At 33.8% G+C, this 18,009-nt stretch overlaps 2 protein-coding genes across 5 annotated transcripts; both read left to right on the top strand.

Annotated features, from left to right (window-relative positions):
- Nucleotides 1-4,407: 4,407 nt before the first annotated feature.
- On the top strand, nucleotides 4,408-9,870 carry LOC107463502 (protein MEI2-like 1). 4 transcript variants are annotated; one of them, XR_008002045.1, is made up of 13 exons: nucleotides 4,408-4,726; nucleotides 4,928-5,340; nucleotides 5,443-5,601; nucleotides 5,696-5,812; nucleotides 5,902-6,047; nucleotides 6,309-6,388; nucleotides 6,470-6,877; nucleotides 7,379-8,018; nucleotides 8,271-8,355; nucleotides 8,442-8,510; nucleotides 8,702-8,881; nucleotides 8,994-9,205; nucleotides 9,306-9,870. XR_008002045.1 is itself a non-coding variant. In XM_016082300.3 (12 exons), exons 1-12 carry the CDS (start codon nucleotides 4,456-4,458, stop codon nucleotides 9,150-9,152), a joined length of 2,721 nt encoding a protein of 906 aa, XP_015937786.1. In that variant the 5' UTR covers nucleotides 4,408-4,455; the 3' UTR covers nucleotides 9,153-9,870. The 4 variants fall into 4 exon arrangements, 2 of the variants coding, with proteins under 2 accessions (XP_015937786.1, XP_020985627.1); XR_008002044.1 differs by having other exon boundaries at nucleotides 9,292-9,870; XM_016082300.3 differs by having other exon boundaries at nucleotides 7,385-8,018; nucleotides 8,994-9,870.
- A 2,107-nt stretch (nucleotides 9,871-11,977) lies between these two features.
- LOC107463503 (uncharacterized) lies at nucleotides 11,978-17,287 on the top strand. Its single transcript, XM_016082301.3, has 7 exons — nucleotides 11,978-12,193; nucleotides 13,294-13,690; nucleotides 13,855-14,011; nucleotides 14,493-14,537; nucleotides 15,338-15,503; nucleotides 15,611-15,978; nucleotides 16,509-17,287. The coding sequence occupies exons 1-7, from the start codon at nucleotides 12,047-12,049 to the stop codon at nucleotides 16,825-16,827; spliced, it is 1,599 nt and encodes a 532-aa protein (XP_015937787.1). The 5' UTR covers nucleotides 11,978-12,046; the 3' UTR covers nucleotides 16,828-17,287.
- Nucleotides 17,288-18,009: the final 722 nt, after the last annotated feature.

The raw sequence follows: 18,009 nt of genomic DNA, 5'->3' as shown, positions 1-18,009 counted from the left end.
AAATTACTAAAAAGAGAAAGAGAAAAAATATAGCAACTACGTGTAGAGCAAAAAATATGCAAAGAACAAAAAGGAGGAAGAACACAAAGAAAAAAAAGAACGCAAAAGAAAAAATGCGCGATATCATTCCTGGAAATTAGAGTATGTCGACACGTTCTCGTTAATGAAACGATTTTTGCTAACTTTGAACTAACTTAATTATAATTGATTATAAAAATACTTAAATATATAGCAAAACTGCTAATAAAATATGAAACAGTATTGGATATCAAGAGTTAATCTGTCAATTTTTGACAACTCAATTAATAATTAATACTTTTAAATTATTTTAATAAATTTAAATTTCAAATAATGACATTAATGAAAAATTTGAATAATAAGATTGTGTTGAGTAACCGTCCACAATGTCACTGTGATCAGTGTCTGTTTTCCTCTTATCATCGCAACATCTCCTTTCTCACCAACAACACCGCTTCGCTGCCGTTGCAGCGTGCTCCTGTCACAGCTGCACAACCACCATGTCATCGGCTCTTTGGTGCGCGGCTGTTTTGCTCCGACAGAAGCTTTTATTGTGTGGGTTGCAATCATCTTCCTCACTAGGTGCCGATTCGGGGCCGCTGCGGTGCACTGCCGTTCCAGCCGCAATAACTGCTGCGTTGCCGTTTCGTGACGGTGAAACTTGTTATCGCAAAAACTCGTGTGTTCCATTACCTGATTGCCATCGAATGTGTATCTCTCAACGTCGTCCCGAAGTCACGAACAAAATTCTCGCATTTTCAGACGACTTCGTCGATGGAACGTAAGTTTGGAGAAGAAGGAACTAATGCATCATCCATTGATGTGGGTTATGAATGTTCTTCTAATGGATGTGTCATTTTATGCATATGATTTTAGGAATTGTCTTTTTATACATGTGTCTTCTAATGGAGGTGTCTTTTGTGAATGTGTCTTTTAAACAAAGGTGTCTTTTGCGAATGTGTCTTATACAGAAAGTGTCTTCTTATACATGTGTCTTGTACAGGAGGTGTCTTGTACAGCAATGGTGACATTCAGATACACTTTTGAAGATCAGTGGTTGCTCGCCGATGAAATCACAGGCGTCATTGACCATTGTTGACGCCGGTGATGAAAACGCGTCCAAAGATGGAGGAAGGTGGTCGAAAAAGGGTAGTCATCGGAGTTAGAGGATGAGATGGGGGTTAATTATGTTTACTAGTGGTAATTGAGGATGAATTAGGTTTACCATAAATAATTAAACATATTTTTTGTTAAATAAGCTCTGAAATTCCATCCAATAAAAATTAGTAGGAGTTAGCAGAATCCTTCTAAGTTACCTAGTAAAATTGATAAAATATAAGATTGATTCTCATCTTGTTATATACAAAATTAATTATTGTATTCTAACATAAATAATTTAAATGTATATCAAAAAATATAATGATCTGTTGGTTAAAGTATTTATAAATTGTCAACGAATTACAACTCAAATAATATAATTTTTTCATATTCATCTAAAAATCGTAAATTTGAGTCTTAATTTTATATTTAGTAAAAAAAAAAGTGCTTACAAACTGATACAAAATTAGTTATTATATTTGACACAAATAATTTAATCATAGACCAAAAAATATCTAGATAAAGTTGATTGTTTGTTTATATAAATTTTTTATAGCATCATAAATTATATTAAATTCTTAACAATTATAATAATTGACTAATAATTAAAAAATTAATTTTAATATATTAATATATAAATTCAAAAAAAATATATAAATTCTTTTATATAATAATTTAATTATACTTATTCTTTCTTTTACATAATTATTTCTGCAAGATAAATTTTTTATAACATCAATTCAACAAAATTAAAATAACATAATTATAATTACTATTACAGAAAATCTAAAACACCATCCTCTATATCCTGTTGCTAGTTTTTCTCTTCCTAATATATAGTTTCAAAGATTTTTGTCTTTGTTTAATTTAATTTTAATTCAATATTTTTAAAGCCAACTAACACCCTTTTCTTCTCTCTCTTTCTCTGTCAGAAAGACTCAAACTCTGTATTGTTGCGTTGTTTGAGAACAAATTTTTATTATTTTTTCCCCAAAAAACCAGAGAGGGCAACCGGCGAGTGCAAAATCTCGCCGGAATTCCGCTCCGCGGTTGCCGGAATCTCCATTTTTTCCGATTCAAGCTTCGAATTTTGGATTACATCACTTTTTTCCATTTTCCTTGTTTTCGCTTGGTGTTGTTATTATTACATAGGAAAGAAAATATTTCAGAATTCGTTCGGCAGAAACGAACAATTTTTGGTGTTAATGTTTACGTTACTTCCTTCATCTTGACCCCGCTTTTTCGGGCGGTGAAGGGGTGTACACCGAGGCAATGCAGTAAACAACAAAAGCGAAGAGGGTTGCTACAGAGATCTCTTGCTCTATATAAGCTTCTAGGACCCTCTCCAAAGATTCAATTCCATTTTCCTGAGCTTGAAGGAAGAGATAAAAAAAAGTTGTTTTCTTGGGGTTTGGTGTTTGTGTTGAAATTTTTTATCAAAGGTGAGAATTTTCGTTGAAACTGGTATCTGTTCGTTTAAGTCCGAATAGATTTTGAATTTTTTTGAATTATCCTTGTCTTTGGTGCCAGTGGATATGATTTCTTGCTCAGATGAGAACCTCCTTTGTGTTCTTCTTTTTGATCTGTTAGATTAGACTGTTGTTGAAAAAAATTGAATTTCTTACCCCTCGGTCTTGATCTGCGTTTCTTTCGGGTCTTTTTTATTTTATTTTTCATGTAAATTCTTTTCACTCCTAGCGCTTTTTTTTTTTCAATTCTGGTGGATGATTTTGTCCATTTTTTATAAGTTTTTATCTTTTTTGCAGCCGAATTTCTAGGCTGTGTTAGGTTGTTGGTAGGTGAGCAACGATGTTTCTGATAGTTTTTTTCTTCTAATATATTATTCATCCTTTGCTGTTGTTCCTTCTGGTACTGTTCAGTGGTAGATGCTACTGTTTCTGGTTTGATATCTTTGATTTTCCCTTTTTAAGCTGCAATTCATGTAGCACCTCTAAAAGAGTTTAAAGTAGTCCCCTTTTTGTTATCTTTCTTTGATTCTTCAGTTTTGGGGTTGGTTTTGTTCTTAGAGTTATGATGGATGGTATTTTTTTAGTGGGTTTGAAATGGGGTTAGATTTTTCTATGTGGATTGGTTTTGTATATTCATTGTTATATGTCATTTCCTTTGTGTATAGCAAATGACCTTAAATTTTCTAGCAGATGATAGGGGCTAGTAAGTGAGATTGTGGATTTTCTGGATTCTCAGCTGAAGGATGCCTTTTGAAGTAATGAACCAGAGGGGCGTTTCGACCTTGTCTCACTTTTACGACGACATCTCCTTTCCTCCAGAGGTGAGGATTATCCTCACTCTCTCACTTTGGTGTTCTTAAATTTTATCATATAAATTTAAGAACTTTGGCACTAGTTTCCAAAAGGTTGATAAAATTATGTCTGATCTTGATGATATTGCCCTTTTGAACTATTGTTGGTTTTTCTAAAAGTGTGTGGAATTTTGTATGAGCAGAAGAATCCTGGATTACGGAAGCAAAAATCTATTCACGAGCGATACCCGCAAGGTTAGGTCCTATCAACTCATCATTTGTTAATAGTCCTACACAAGTTATTGTTCTGTTTCGTGTAGTTAAATTCTATCGTTGTTGCCCTGAGTATCTACTAACTAATTTTTTGTACGTAGAGGTTGCATGAACAGTTTTGTATTTGGGTTTAGAATCTTATGCCTTAGATGATGCCATTGGGGTTTTGATTGAAACTCCCTTTTGGGACTTAAAAACTAAAAAGTAACATTTCTCTCACTTTCTGTTTCAAATTCTTATAAATTGTTTTGTTGCATTTGGAATACATGATTATAAATGTAGTTGTGAAATATCCTTAACACAAGTAATTGCTCTATACTCTAAAACTAGTATATCTTTCACTTGTTGTTGAATGCTAGTATGCTTGTCTAACCTATATCTGTCTTTCGTTTGCTATGAATTACTGGATAAGACGATGATAACTTTCCAATGTTGCAAGTATGTTTATTGAATATTTGACTCTAGCTTACAATTGATACTATTGTTTCAGTTTGTTGGGAAAACCTAATTGCTGCAACCTTTATTAATGCTTCGTAATGCATGTATAATTTATGATGCCATCCTTTAAACGCTTTAATTGTTGCAAAACTATGATTATTAATTATGATATCTGTATATAGATGTTTCAATTTGTTATATTGAAGCTCATGTATGCGTTTTTGGTATGTTTACTCTTAAGATTTCATTGTTATTTTTTATGCTAATTTTTAAGGCAAATAATGTAATATCCATCTCTACATGCATTTGTTTGTTGAGTGTTCACAGCATCACCTGGCAGCATTTTGAATGCTTCATCACCCCGTGGAATGAATGCAAAAACAGGCTTGCCGATGTCGCAGACTGGTTTATCTTCCGAAGGCACAGGAAGCACACGTTTCGGTGGTAAAGAAGGCATTGCAGATGTGCTGAAGGATTCCAAGGAGTTACTTAACTATCATCCAAGATCATGGACTGATGTGCGTATGCAGCCGACATCTAGCTCGTATGGTTTCATTGGGAACAAGATTGTTGCCAATGCTGCCTCTCGTGAAAGCAGTCTATTCTCAAGTTCATTGTCTGATATGTTTACTCAAAAGTGTAAGAATCTTTTTATCCATGCTAAGATATTTGCATGCTTGTATAATGGTTAATGCAGCATGGTAAAGGAATTAGTACTGATGCCCTTTTATCTTACTAGAACTTGAGATGCAAACTAAGAAAAGTTTTCTATTCATTTTGGTTTTATATGAGTTGAGTTGATATCCTCATGGGCCTCTTTATATGTGTTTCTTGGTGCAGTGAGATTAATGGGGAATGATGTTTTCCGGGATCAGTCTGTTTCCGTTGGTTCCCTTCCTGAGGAAGAACCATATAAATCTCTTCAAGAAATTGAGGCTGACACTATTGGGAATCTTCTTCCTGATGAGGATGACCTGTTTTCTGGTGTTGCTGATGAGTTAGGATCCAATGTTCATGCCAAAGCAAATGATGATTTCGAAGATTTTGATTTGTTTAGCAGTGGGGGAGGCATGGAGTTAGAAGGAGATGAACATCTAGTTTCAGGAAAAAGAGCCAGCGGCTTAGAAGGAGATCTTGGTTATTTCGGAGGTTCCAAAGGAAAAATTCCTCTTGGTGACCAATCTTCTAGGACACTTTTTGTTAGAAACATTAATAGCAATGTAGATGACTCTGAGCTGAAGACTCTCTTCGAGGTGAAACATTTATTTTCTTATGCTGGTAGATGCTGTCTCAGAATTTCTTTAAGTATCATACCACTAATCATAAAGTTTTAATGGACTATTTTTTTCTGGCAGCAATATGGAGATATCCGAACCATGTATACTGCTTGCAAGCCTCGCGGTTTTGTCATGATTTCTTATTATGATATAAGGGCAGCACAAAATGCAATGAAAGCACTCCAACATAAGTCGTTGAGATCTCGAAAGCTTGATATACATTATTCAATTCCAAAGGTAGTTACTGCTATATTCTTCCCTTGTCAGTTACTTTGTATTCCAAGTTCTTTTGCTTTGCTTATGGTTTTATCTTTATTTGATGGCATGTTAGGGCAATGCTCCAGAAAAGGATATTGGTCATGGTGGTGTGATGATATCTGGTCTTGATTCATCTGTTTCAAATGAGGAACTTAAGCATATTTTCGCATTATATGGAGAAATTAAAGAAGTAAGTTTTTATTGTGGGCTTTCACCCTTTTTGCTTCATGTGTCTTAACAAGGATGATTTTGGCATTGATAATTATTGTGTAATTGCAGATATATGAATCTCCTGAAGTGAATCATGTGAAATTCATCGAGTTCTATGATGTGCGAGCTGCAGAAGCTTCTCTTGGTGCTTCGAACAGGATCTGCATTCCTGGGAAGCAGATCAAGCTTGAACCTGGCCATCCTAGAAATGCTATGTATTGGCTCTCCCTTCTACTTTTAGTTTTAATTTATTTTCTTCTTGTTATAGAATATTTTAAAACTTTTTCTTCTGCTTTTTATGTGTCCATTTGTAATTAATGATCTCTAGACGGAATCTTTATTTTGGATCTGCATATTTAACTTTGCTCCATTTGATAGTATTTTTCGTCTTCTTTAGTGATTAAGTCTTTAATCACCATGATGGGAAAATATTACCTCTTTCCTTTTTAACAATTCTGGAAACCTTGCTTTTGTAGTCTAATGCAGCAGTCTCAAAAGGGACAAGAAGAACCAGATTTTGTTCATAATCTTAGTGATAACTTATTAAGACAGAACGGTATGATTTTGTCTGCTTCGGCTTATTTTCACCCTTATGAAGTTGAGATGTTCTTGGTCTCACTACATATGTAATTTACAGCAACATCTTCTGGAGCAGCCATATCTGGTGGCAGCTTGGAGAGTGGATATAATCAGGGGTTTCAATCTGCAAAAAGGATACCTCTGAATGGTTTTGTTGATAATGCTTTATATCCTGTGGGTTCTAGCATACCAAAGATGGCAAGAGGGGCTTCTGGTGGAAAAGTATCCGGAGTTTACGAGTCTGCAAATGTTGTTGATGCAATGAAACTGGGATCTATTACAAGGTTCCATCCTCATTCTTTACCTGAGTTTCATGATGGTTTAGCTAGTGGTAGTCCCTACAACTTTTCAAACCCCATCAGCAATGTTGCTGCCAGTATTGGAACTGGATCGACAGAATTGTCAGACAGCAGGCATATTCAGGGGATTGGCTCACCTGGCAACCTAGCCGAATTTAATGCAGTAGGTAAGTGCATTGTTCATTCTACTACTGTTTTCCTCAAACTGCATCCTTGCAATTTTTATGATGATGCATACTGTTGTCAATATTTTCATAATATTTTTAAATAACTGAAATTTTAACTTATACACAAAAGTCAAATTATCTAATTAAAAAAAAGGCAGTCCGGTGCACAAGCATCCCACATTAACGCAGGTTCTGGGGAAGGGCTGCACCCAAAGGGTGTAATGTACACAACCTAACACCTGATAACTACATTAGTGGGTGTTTCCATGGCTTGAACGCGTGACCTTGAGATCACACGGAGACAACTCAACCGTTGCTCCAAGGCTGTCCTTCAAAAGTCAAATTATTTAATGTTTGTTGAAATTTAGACTTGTCCTTGTCTATCTGAGACTAAGCATTCCGGATCGAATAGTTGTCTTGAATATGGCTTTTCTATCAGCATGCAAGTGGTATATGCTGAGTGGTTGTAGCATGAAGAGATTTCTGATGTGGATTCAATAGTTTCAGGAAACGGGAGCCGCCCGCCTCAGGGACTTTATCATATGTGGAACAACTCCAACTTGCATCAGCAACCTCCATCAAATGCCATGCTTTGGCATAAAACACCACCATCCTTTATTAATGGTGCTGGTGCTCCTGGTGTTCCGCAGATGCCCGGCTTTCCTAGAACACCACCTCATGTGCTGAGATCATCACAGATAGACCATCATGTCGGATCAGCACCGGTCGTTACTGCCTCACCCTGGGAAAGACAACCTTCTTACTTGGGAGAGTCTCCTGAAGCTTCTAGTTTTCGAATGGGATCTTTAGGAAGTACAGGTTTTCATGGTTCTTGGCAGATGCATCCTCCGGACTTGTCTTCTCGCAACATGTTTTCTCATGTGGGTGGGAACAGTACAGAATTGTCATCCAGTGCTGGGCAGGGATCTCCTAAGTTGTCACATTTTTTCCCAGGGAGACTTCCCATGAATTCAATGCTGAAGTTTGATTCGGCCAATGAACGGATGAGAAGCCTCTATCATCGTAGAAGTGAAGCAAATACTAACAGTGCTGATAAAAAGCAATATGAGCTTGATCTAGGCCGCATATTGCGCGGGGAAGATAACCGAACCACACTTATGATAAAAAATATTCCAAACAAGTATGCCATTTGTCTTCCTAGCTTCTTGACATTTTATTTAAGTACACATTTTACAGTTAATGGTATTGACTATAGCATTTGATTGTTAATTCTTAGCTTTTGCATTTTGACTCATTTTCCGTTACAGATGGAATCACACGTTTTTACATTCCCTTTTTGTATTTAATCAATCAGTTTTTCCCAACAGATTTTACATGGAGTAAAGCATGCAAATTTTTGTTGATCTTTTTAGATGTTTTATTATTTTGGCAGGTATACTTCAAAGATGCTTCTTGCTGCCATCGATGAGCAATGTCGGGGAACTTATGATTTTCTGTATTTGCCAATTGACTTTAAGGCAAGCATATATTTGGAGTTTGTTTGTTCTTTCCTTATCTTAAACAATCATAACTGTGTCTAACTCAATTCTATTCATGGTTGCAGAACAAATGTAATGTTGGCTATGCATTCATCAACATGATTGACCCTGGTCAAATTATTCAGTTCCATCAGGTTCTTTGATTGTTCTTATGTTATAGTAATTCAAGTTATTTACGTACGCAATGAGAAATTCTTATTTACTCCATGGAGCACAAAGAATTTACTTCATGGAGTATGAAATAATGTCTTGTATGCAATATGATTTAGTTAATATGTTTGCTTGTGCATAAACTGATGAAGCTAATATTGAAACTGTTTTGCAGGCTTTTAATGGGAAAAAATGGGAGAAGTTTAACAGTGAGAAAGTAGCTGTACTTGCATATGCCCGAATTCAAGGAAAAGCTGCTCTGATTGCTCATTTCCAGAATTCAAGTCTAATGAATGAAGATAAACGTTGTCGCCCCATTCTCTTCCACACGGATGGCCCAAATGCTGGTGATCCGGTAAATTAGCTTGTCCTTTAGTCTATAATTTACCAAGGAACTGATATAGTGATATACCAGTCGAATGTTGATTCGAATTTTCATTAGCTGATACTTAATGAACTGTGTACAGGAGCCTTTCCCCTTGGGAAACAATATTCGAACAAGGCCAGGAAAATCTCGTACGAGTGCTAACGATGAGAATCGCAACCAAGGGAGTTCTTCAGCTGCAGCCGGCGGGGATGAATCTGCTAATGGAGTAGAGTCATCCTTGAGTTCATCGAAAACCTGACCATAGTAGCCTCAGGCACTAACAGTACTATGCTGTATTTCATGCCAACCCAAGTATGTATATTGACATTCTCTTTTTTGATCAGTCGACATGGAGTTGGAGCCGTTAGGACAGGTGGGCTCACAATTTTGGCTTATAGAGGAGCCTTTGCAGGAGTTTTTGGAGGCCGAGGACCGAGGTACATAACCAGAATGAAGTTGCTGATATTTAGTGTTATCTTTATGTTTTCCTTGCATGGCGTCGTCATGCTACACTGGACAACTTTAGAGAGTATGGCTTAACCGAAAAGCTTTAAATTTTGGCTAGCTTTGAATGGACACGACAATTTGAAGTTCCCTTTGAGATTGGTTCACATACATCATTGTGAGTCTCAAACTCTTCAAGGATGTTTTGTTCTCAAGATTATCTTGTTTATATTTGTATTTTTGGTTTATGTTGTTGTATCCCTGGGCATTGGTGTCCTAAAGGGACTTCGTCTTTTTTAACTTTTTTTTTTTAATGTCTATATAGAATGTTATTGTTGAAGGAAAGGCTTTAATTTGAACATTTACTTCTATGGTACTAGTTTTGTTCAGATTTTTGCTTATGTTGATTGGTATTTCTGAATTCCTGGCATGAAATGGGTAGAAACACTACCTAATATGATGCTTATACTCATGTAGGTTTTCATAACCATACCATATTATATTTATTCAAATATGATTTTTACTTTGAGGCACTTTAGTGTATAAAAGGTTTCCTACATTTGAGATTTGAGTAAGTGTTGTCATATTGAAATATTTTTTCAAATACAAAAATGTCATTAATTCTTTTACACTATTTAGCATATAGCAATTAAACTTTCTATTTTGGTAACAATTTTTTTTTATTTTTTATTTTCAAGTGGAATGATTGCTAGGATGAATAAAACAAGATTTTATTTTCATACAACTCTGTCATTTAATCATTGTTTGAGTACAACTGAGCTCTAAGCCACTCATTTCTTTTGCCATGTGATCAATTATATTAGGATTTGTTTATATTCTAAGATGATAATGACACAACATTTTCTGTATGGGTAATGGACTTATGGATCCTTATGTGGTCCACTGTTAGTAAGATGTATGGCAATTTATCTTGGCTGCATAAGGAATTTTAAAATTATTTTATAAGTTATAGAAATATGTATATATATAGTATTTTCTAGATAAATTATAATATTTTTATCTTTTATTAATATTAAAATATAAATTAATTTATTTTTGCTATTTTTAATATTTTATTTTAATTATATAAAATATTTAAATAATTTATTTAATAAATAATAATATATTATTTTTAAATTTATTTTAAGAATACATATTAAAAATAATGTTGGACATACTGACCTAGTATTTAGATATATATAAGTGTGTTTAAAAAAAAATCTTTTATTAAGACGTAGTTGAACACTGCGTGTCGAATGAGTCTATGCGACCATGACAATTTAACGTACTTCATAGGAATTTAACCACTCAACTTTTTATTCTCCAAATTGATCTAGATTCAACTTACATGTAAATCCCTAATCAAAGAAGACTCACGCCGGTGAAATTGAGAAATTTATTTGGATATTTATAAAATTTAATGTTTTTTTGGTGACATAAAAACAAAAGAAAGAACAAAAGGAAAGACAAACTACCCGTTGAATTTTGGAAACTATTTTGACCATAACCTCTTATTTTCTTATAATCTAACTCTTAACGCTATTACTTCAAATTAGATTTTAGGGTTTACTCATTAATTAATTATTTATTAATGAATATCTACCAATCCCATGAAAAGGCAGCAAGTTTATATTTGTAAGTAACTTACTATTTCGGTGCAAAAGTTTTCTTCCTTTATTTTGCACCCATATGCTGAATGTGAAAAGTTACATGGTTTTACAATCTTTTTCTGTGATTCACTTTATTATGGTCTTATTTTGGAATGCTCTATATTTGTTTCCTTGACAAACTTTAATTCCATTTTGCCAAATATAGTATGTGATAAATAAAATAGCACAACTATGTTTTATAATTATTTTTGTATTGAAATTATTTATTTTGATTTATGTATAGTAAATTATCTAATAGATTTGATCCAATCGATCTACTCCCTAATTTGCTGACAGAAAAAATGGAAGTGTTGTAATATGTTTGGAATAAAATCTGCTTTGCGTGTTCGATTTGGTGATGAGAACAAATTATGGTTTTTCTTCTTCTGCAAAATATTTTTTTTTATAACTCATTTTATATAATTAAAATTACGTTTTAACATAATTTTAAACATGATTGGTGAAAATATTTCAACTCCAAATGGACTATAAGCATATAAGATATTAGGTTTTCTTTTGCTGATCAAAATTGAGAATTTAGATGAAAATGCATGATAAAGATGATACAAATGAAACTATACTAGAACTATAAATGTTTTTAATTAATTAAATATTATTTTTTATATGTTTTTAAAATAACTATTACATAATAAAAAACTTGAATTAGCCAATAATATATAATTAGATGAGATGACATATAAAAACATATTTGACATATATGAATTTTTTTTTTCATTGATAGAAAAAAAAAGTTATCGTCATCTTCATCTTCATCAATACATAGTTAATGGATTTAATTTGAATATATTTTCTTCTCTCTCTCTCTCTATATATATAATACTTTGTTTTTTTTTTGGAAAAAACAGCTCGCCGACTTCAATTATCTATATTTTTATTTATTAATAATTAATTAATTAATGTAATAATAATACACAAATAAGTATTGATTATTGATTAATATTAATAATTAGGTAACATTTTTCTTGCTCTTACAAATGTTAGTACTGTTACCTTCTCTTCTTCTCTTCTCAGAGAAATAGCATCGTAGTAATCTCCGAAAATGGATAACGGCGAAGATAACGGCGTTAACGGCGCCGGCGGAACCACTACCAAGGAGGAGCAAGAGGAGGCATTGGTAGCTCTCATCGAACACCGTACTCGCGAAGTCAAAAACCTCCGTCACCGCCTCTCCTATTACAAATCGCAGGTTTTTATTTTTTTTCTTTTTAACCTCTCATTTTTCCGTTATTATGCTTCCACATTTCGATTTGTTTATTTATTTATTTATGATATTGAACTGTTTCGAATGATTAACAGTATTTGAGCTAGGAGGGAAAAAAAGGAGCTTGTTCATTATATACGAGTGTTTGTTTCTTTTGTAGCAGAATTGATGTAAAGTTAGAATAACTTTGGATTCATGTTTTCACAGTTATAAAGAACCTATTTGATTTGTTGCTTTATTTTCTTTGTTTTGTTGGTATAAAAGTCGAGAAAATCGTGGTTTGTTGTGTGCCCTTTTTTTGGTTCCTGAAGGTAGAAACATAGATACTTTTGATATACTTTAGTCTTTACTTGCATGAAGTTCATTTCACTCTGCTATATGGCTGGTTCTGCTTTTTGTTGGCAACCATAATGCATTTCTTTCTTTATGGAAAAATTGTAAATTCTTTATATTTTTTTGGGTTCCATAAGCTTCTTAATGAAAGGAAGGAAAAAAGAGAAGTTTTTGTAACCCTAATGCAGCAATTATGAAATTCCTAAGATTATTTTGATTCTCCACTTGTATTTTTACTCTCCTACAAAACTCACTTTAACTGCTGAAGCATGTAGTTTTGTTTCTAGTTAATAGGTTGACATGTGGTCATTGTAATCCTGTGACAACTTATTTTGAATTTTCTGTTGATAGTATTCAACATTTGGTTTTCTCTTTTATTCTTTGAAATGCGCTCTTGTTTCGGTAACATTTTCATATGCATGCATACAAGTTGGTTCACTCTGGTTGGTTCTGACTTCAGTATGAATACACTGCAAATGTGTTTTGTGTCATGTTTTGAAGGCTGTAGTGTGGTTTGGCTCTTGTTTAAACTGTATTCTGTGATGGAATCTTCTATGAATTTTGACAAATTTATTTATGAATAAATTGTTCTTAGGTTTGGAGTAATGCTACCCATGTTGTCAATATTTCAAGTGATAACCTTTTGTCTTCTAATTTTGATATCGTGAAACATTATCATCTGTAGTCTGCACAAACTTTTTTTTTTTGAATATCTTCCCAGAATTATTTGCTGAATGTATGTTTTGGTGCAGCTTGAGGAAGCAGAAAAAAGGCTGCAAGATTCCGAGACAAAATTGGCTCGCCTTCGAGGTCAAACTAATAATGCCGTGTCATCTAGAAGTTCCTTAGACAATGGAATTAAAACTGTGAAGGTAGAACGTAGATCAAGCAGTCCAACAGATAGAAATGAAGATTCTCCCAAAAAACACCATCAATCCAAACCAGAACTTCTTATTCCTGCCGTGCAACCAAAAACTTCGCAACCTACACCGCCAAGATCTTCGACAAAAGCTGCCGTAACTTCTGGTTCTGAAGCAAGTCCATCAGTTCACAGTTCTGGTTCTAGAGTAAAATCTGAAATATCCCAAAGACCTTCTTCTGAGAAGAAGAGTACTGAAGACAAGGACAGAGGGACCAAAAGGAAGTTTGGTAAGACATTCATCTCTAGCACGGACTTCATTTTATGTGGATTTGGCTAGTCCATGGATGATATCAATGGTTATGTGCTTCTATCTGAATTTCATGTTAGATATTGCTGTCCTCTCCATTTCAAGTGTAACTTTAATTTCACAAGATTTCGTTTTGCTTTCCAGAGCAAAAAGAACACAAGGAATTGATTCCTTTAATACGCAAAAGTTCTTCAGCAAAGTTGGTATATTGTCATACAAGCAACCATATCTCAAGTCAACATAAGAGGAAATTGCGGAGTCTTGCTTATTGTCCTGTAAATGATAATCTTTTCGTGACCAGGTAATATATGCATTTCTTTTCTATAAATCTTTCCTTTTAGTATGTTAGAACTACCTTCTTTTTTTCCTCCAAAAAAATAAACTTCTCCCAGCTTTTGGCCACGACAACTCTATTGTAAAATCTTACCAGTTGATACCAAAGAAACTTCTCCCAGCTTTTTGGCCATATTGAAGAATGTAAAAAGTCTACATGTGTGAGACATTTGATTGCCATCTAAGGTCGTGATTTTAAGTTTCTTTAAACTTGCATATGATAGGATGCACGATGAGGCTTTTGGAGTATTACCTTTATTCTTGAGTACATTTTCTTTCCGCGTCTTTTGTTGGAACCATTTTCTAAGATTCAAGTTGCTAGAACTAAAGTGATAAAAATATATAGTGGCTAGGTTTATTATTATTATCATCATCATCATTATTATTATTATACAAGATTTATCTATCTTCTGAGGCTTATTCTTGCTACTTTTGTGGAATGCTTGCAGTGCTTTGGATGGAGGGCTCAACTTGTGGCAAATTCAGGCTAGGGGGTATACCCTTCATCTTTATCTTTGTTGTTAAATTCCTTAATATTTTTTGAAAATTTTATAGTTTTCCTATTATGTCTTACATACTGGTCCAATGATGGCATCAAAATGTCTGATATGCGAGATATGAACTTAAATGTACAGATCTCCTTTATGGATTTGCAAGCAATTGGACTTTGTGAATCTCACTTTTAATATCATGACATGTCTAACGTTTGGCTCTTGACTCTTTGATCATTTGCTATAATAAGACATTCACTATTAAATGTACAATCTTTCTCAAATGTTTTTATCAGTGAATGCTGGAAGGTAATACATTTTTTATTTTTTTTAAATATAATTTTTTTTGCTTCCTTAATAATGCCCAGCTAGGGTATTTCAAGGTTTTGAGTAGCAATGTTATTACATTCGAATTAATATTGGAAAGTAAATAGGTGATATGGATTGTGTGCTAGTTCTACTGCTTTTGAATCTTGCTTTGTTCTTTTGTTTTATTAAATTTCATTAATTTTATACAGTTCTACTTTCATCTTGTTTTGTGTTTGATACTTCAAGAGATACCATGCACAGACTACAGTTTCTTGGTTAATCACAATCTTCCTTTCATGCAGTACTCTTATTGCTGTTGTTGTTTTGGTGAAATGTGAATATGAATATAAATAGAACTAACCAAAGGGCCTATTGGAAGTTTCAAAGAGGATGAAAAGGAGTGGTTGATTATAGAATATTATAACTTAAAACTATTTCAAAAGTTGGTCTTGTTATCTATAACATGTTCTCTTTCTACGTCTTGACTTTTGTAGATCATCAGCCTCCCGACTTAGCTCTACTGATTGTTCATCCTCAAAGCAGCGGAGATGGCCGGAAGATTTAGCCTGGCACCCAGATGGAAACAGGCTATTTGCAGTATACAGCGCCGATGGGGGAGACTCTCAAGTATCAGTTATGAATCTGAATAAAGGTCGAGGGGTAAGGCTCGTGAGACCAAATATCCTGGCGTAAAAGTTAAAAAGTTTTCTACTGGGGTTCTTGTATTGTTGATTGCAGATATATGCAAAATTTGTATGAAATCACAGGGAGATCGAGTAAGATACTTAGAGGACAAGCCGCATGTTAAGGGTATTATCAATGGCATTGTTTTTCCTCCCTGGGAAGATACATGTTTCCTAACTGGCGGAAGTGACCATGCTGTTGTGCTTTGGAGCGAACAAGATGGCGAGAAATGGAAGCCAAAAGCATTGCACAGGAATCTTCATTCTTCTGCTGTCATGGGTGTTGCTGGTCTACATCATAAACAGATTGTGTTGTCTGCTGGTGCCGACAAGAGAATATTCGGGTTTGATGTTCGTGCTGGTAGAGCAGATTACAGGCATCAAGTCGATACTAAATGCATGAGTGTCCTACCCAATCCATGTGACTTCAATTTATTCATGGTTCAAACAGGGTAAGTCATATCCACTTTGGTTTTCTCAAGTTTTTGCTGTGTTATGTTTGCCTTCGTAACATGTCTCAAGTTACATGTTGGATACTTGGTTTATGGGAAATATATATCAAAGCATGTTCATTTGGAATTAGAATATACTATTAGGTTCAAAACCTTAAAAACCAGATGAAATAGTTTTCCCATCTTGTTTGTTAATAAGAAGTCCTGGCCAAAGGTGCATTTGTCTCGCATCATTTTGGCAAAAAGATCAGTTCTTTTTACTTCATATATTTGGTTAACTGATTTAATTAGTAGGTTAGGATGCCTACATTACATCCTTTGGGTGCAACATTTTCCAAATCCTCCAGGCTGCCCCCTTGTTTTTTTTTTTTTTTTCAAGGAATAATTGGAAACAAATAGGTTGAAGCTCTGATATCCCTATTTCCAAAATGTGGCTTGTAGTTTTGGTGGTTATTATTTTCTTCATTGAATTCAGAGTACTCTCGTTACTTCCAAGTTCACTTGGTATATTTACATTTTCTTTCTTTTAGGACTCATGAGAAGCAGCTTAGGTTATATGATATTCGACTGAGGCAGACAGAACTTCATGCTTTCGGATGGAAGCAAGAAAGTAGCGATTCTCAATCGGCTCTGATAAATCAAGCTTGGTCTCCTGATGGACTATACATATCATCTGGTTCAGTAGATCCTGTTATCCACATATTCGACATCAGGTACAACGCTCACAAGCCTTCACAGTCGATAAGAGCTCATCAGAAGCGCGTCTTCAAAGCAACATGGCTTCAGTCAATGCCTGTTCTCATTTCCATATCTTCGGATCTCAACATTGGATTGCACAAAATTTCATAGGTACAAAGAACATCTCTATAAGACTATACATACGCCCTGCCCCCACGAAAGTAGAGTGTTTCTGTTGCCACTTTTTGTTGGTGATGGATGCTGAATTCTCGTTTTACTTGTAATTTCTGAGGGAAGAACATTAACTTGTGCAACCTTGGAAAGTTTAAGGGTTGCAAAGAGTGAAGAGGGGTAGGAACTTGTTTTGGAACATAGCTTTGACAAATACTAGGAAAGTTTTGGTTGGAAAGGGATGCTCGGATGTTGGATTTGACACCTGTTGGTTGGATACACTGTCAAAATTACTTAATATGGTTAGAAGCCTCAAAATCTTTTGACCAAAAAAATAGAAACTTCAACTTAAAAAAAGAAAACCTCATTTAATACTTGAGAAGTGAATGTATATGTCTGAAATAGAATATGTTCTTAAACTTTTCCCCCATAATTAATTAACTATTATGGTGAAAAATCGAAATGGGTAAGGCTATTGTTTAATGGAATGGATAGTTGAATACGTGAGCATTTTTTATACTTGTCGTACGTCTTTTGTGTCTAAATGTCTTAATAAAATATAAAAAATGTTCGTTTTAGAAATGAAATATATTATTATTTATTAAAACAAAAATTTATCTTAAATATTTTAGATAATAAAAAATGTTAAAAATATTTAAAAAATAATTTATATTTTAATATTAATAGAATATTAATTTCTTTATGATTATCTAAAAATACTTGTATATATATATATATATATAATGTAAGCTCATATAAAAACAAATGTTGTATTCTTTATTAAATAAATAAATTTTAGTTTTTTTATTTAATTCAAATTTAAAAATTTTCAGAGAACACTGAATTTTTTTGTTAGGAACGTCATTCACTCTATAATGTGTCCCCGAATACTCTCAAAAAAAAATTTGAAATGACGTCGTGTGGTATGTGAAATTGTGAATGTCCGTTGATGTAGTTTGTTAGGTATGTGAATGTCCCTTGATGGTTAGTTTGTTTGTTAATTTAAGCCTTCGTTCGTTTGTTGAGACATGGATATTAAACACGGTGGTTTATGTCTATCGGTGATTTACTGATTTCTTTAACATTGAAATACGAAAACACGATGTATAAGACACAAAATTTGATTTTTTTTTATTTTCTAATTATTTTTAAAATTATTAATTTTTATCTCTGACTGATTGT

The sequence above is a fragment of the Arachis duranensis genome, chromosome 8, assembly GCF_000817695.3.
Source record: "Arachis duranensis cultivar V14167 chromosome 8, aradu.V14167.gnm2.J7QH, whole genome shotgun sequence".
In the NCBI taxonomy this organism is placed as follows: Eukaryota; Viridiplantae; Streptophyta; class Magnoliopsida; order Fabales; family Fabaceae; genus Arachis; species Arachis duranensis.
The sequence above is the reverse complement of the archived record's forward strand: the minus strand, read 5'-3'. Positions and strand labels throughout refer to the sequence as shown.

Bases quoted from the DNA above. Each gene is read 5' to 3' on its own strand.
- LOC107463502 (XM_021129968.2), top strand. From the start codon at position 4,456: ATGAATGCAAAAACAGGCTTGCCGATGTCGCAGACTGGTTTATCTTCC. The intron at 4,727-4,927 runs GTAAGAATCTTT...TTCTTGGTGCAG, and splicing joins TGATATGTTTACTCAAAAGT to TGAGATTAATGGGGAATGAT. The intron at 5,602-5,695 runs GTAGTTACTGCT...ATGGCATGTTAG, and splicing joins TACATTATTCAATTCCAAAG to GGCAATGCTCCAGAAAAGGA.
- LOC107463503 (XM_016082301.3), top strand. From the start codon at position 12,047: ATGGATAACGGCGAAGATAACGGCGTTAACGGCGCCGGCGGAACCACT. The intron at 14,012-14,492 runs GTAATATATGCA...GAATGCTTGCAG, and splicing joins GATAATCTTTTCGTGACCAG to TGCTTTGGATGGAGGGCTCA. The intron at 15,979-16,508 runs GTAAGTCATATC...TCTTTCTTTTAG, and splicing joins TTATTCATGGTTCAAACAGG to GACTCATGAGAAGCAGCTTA.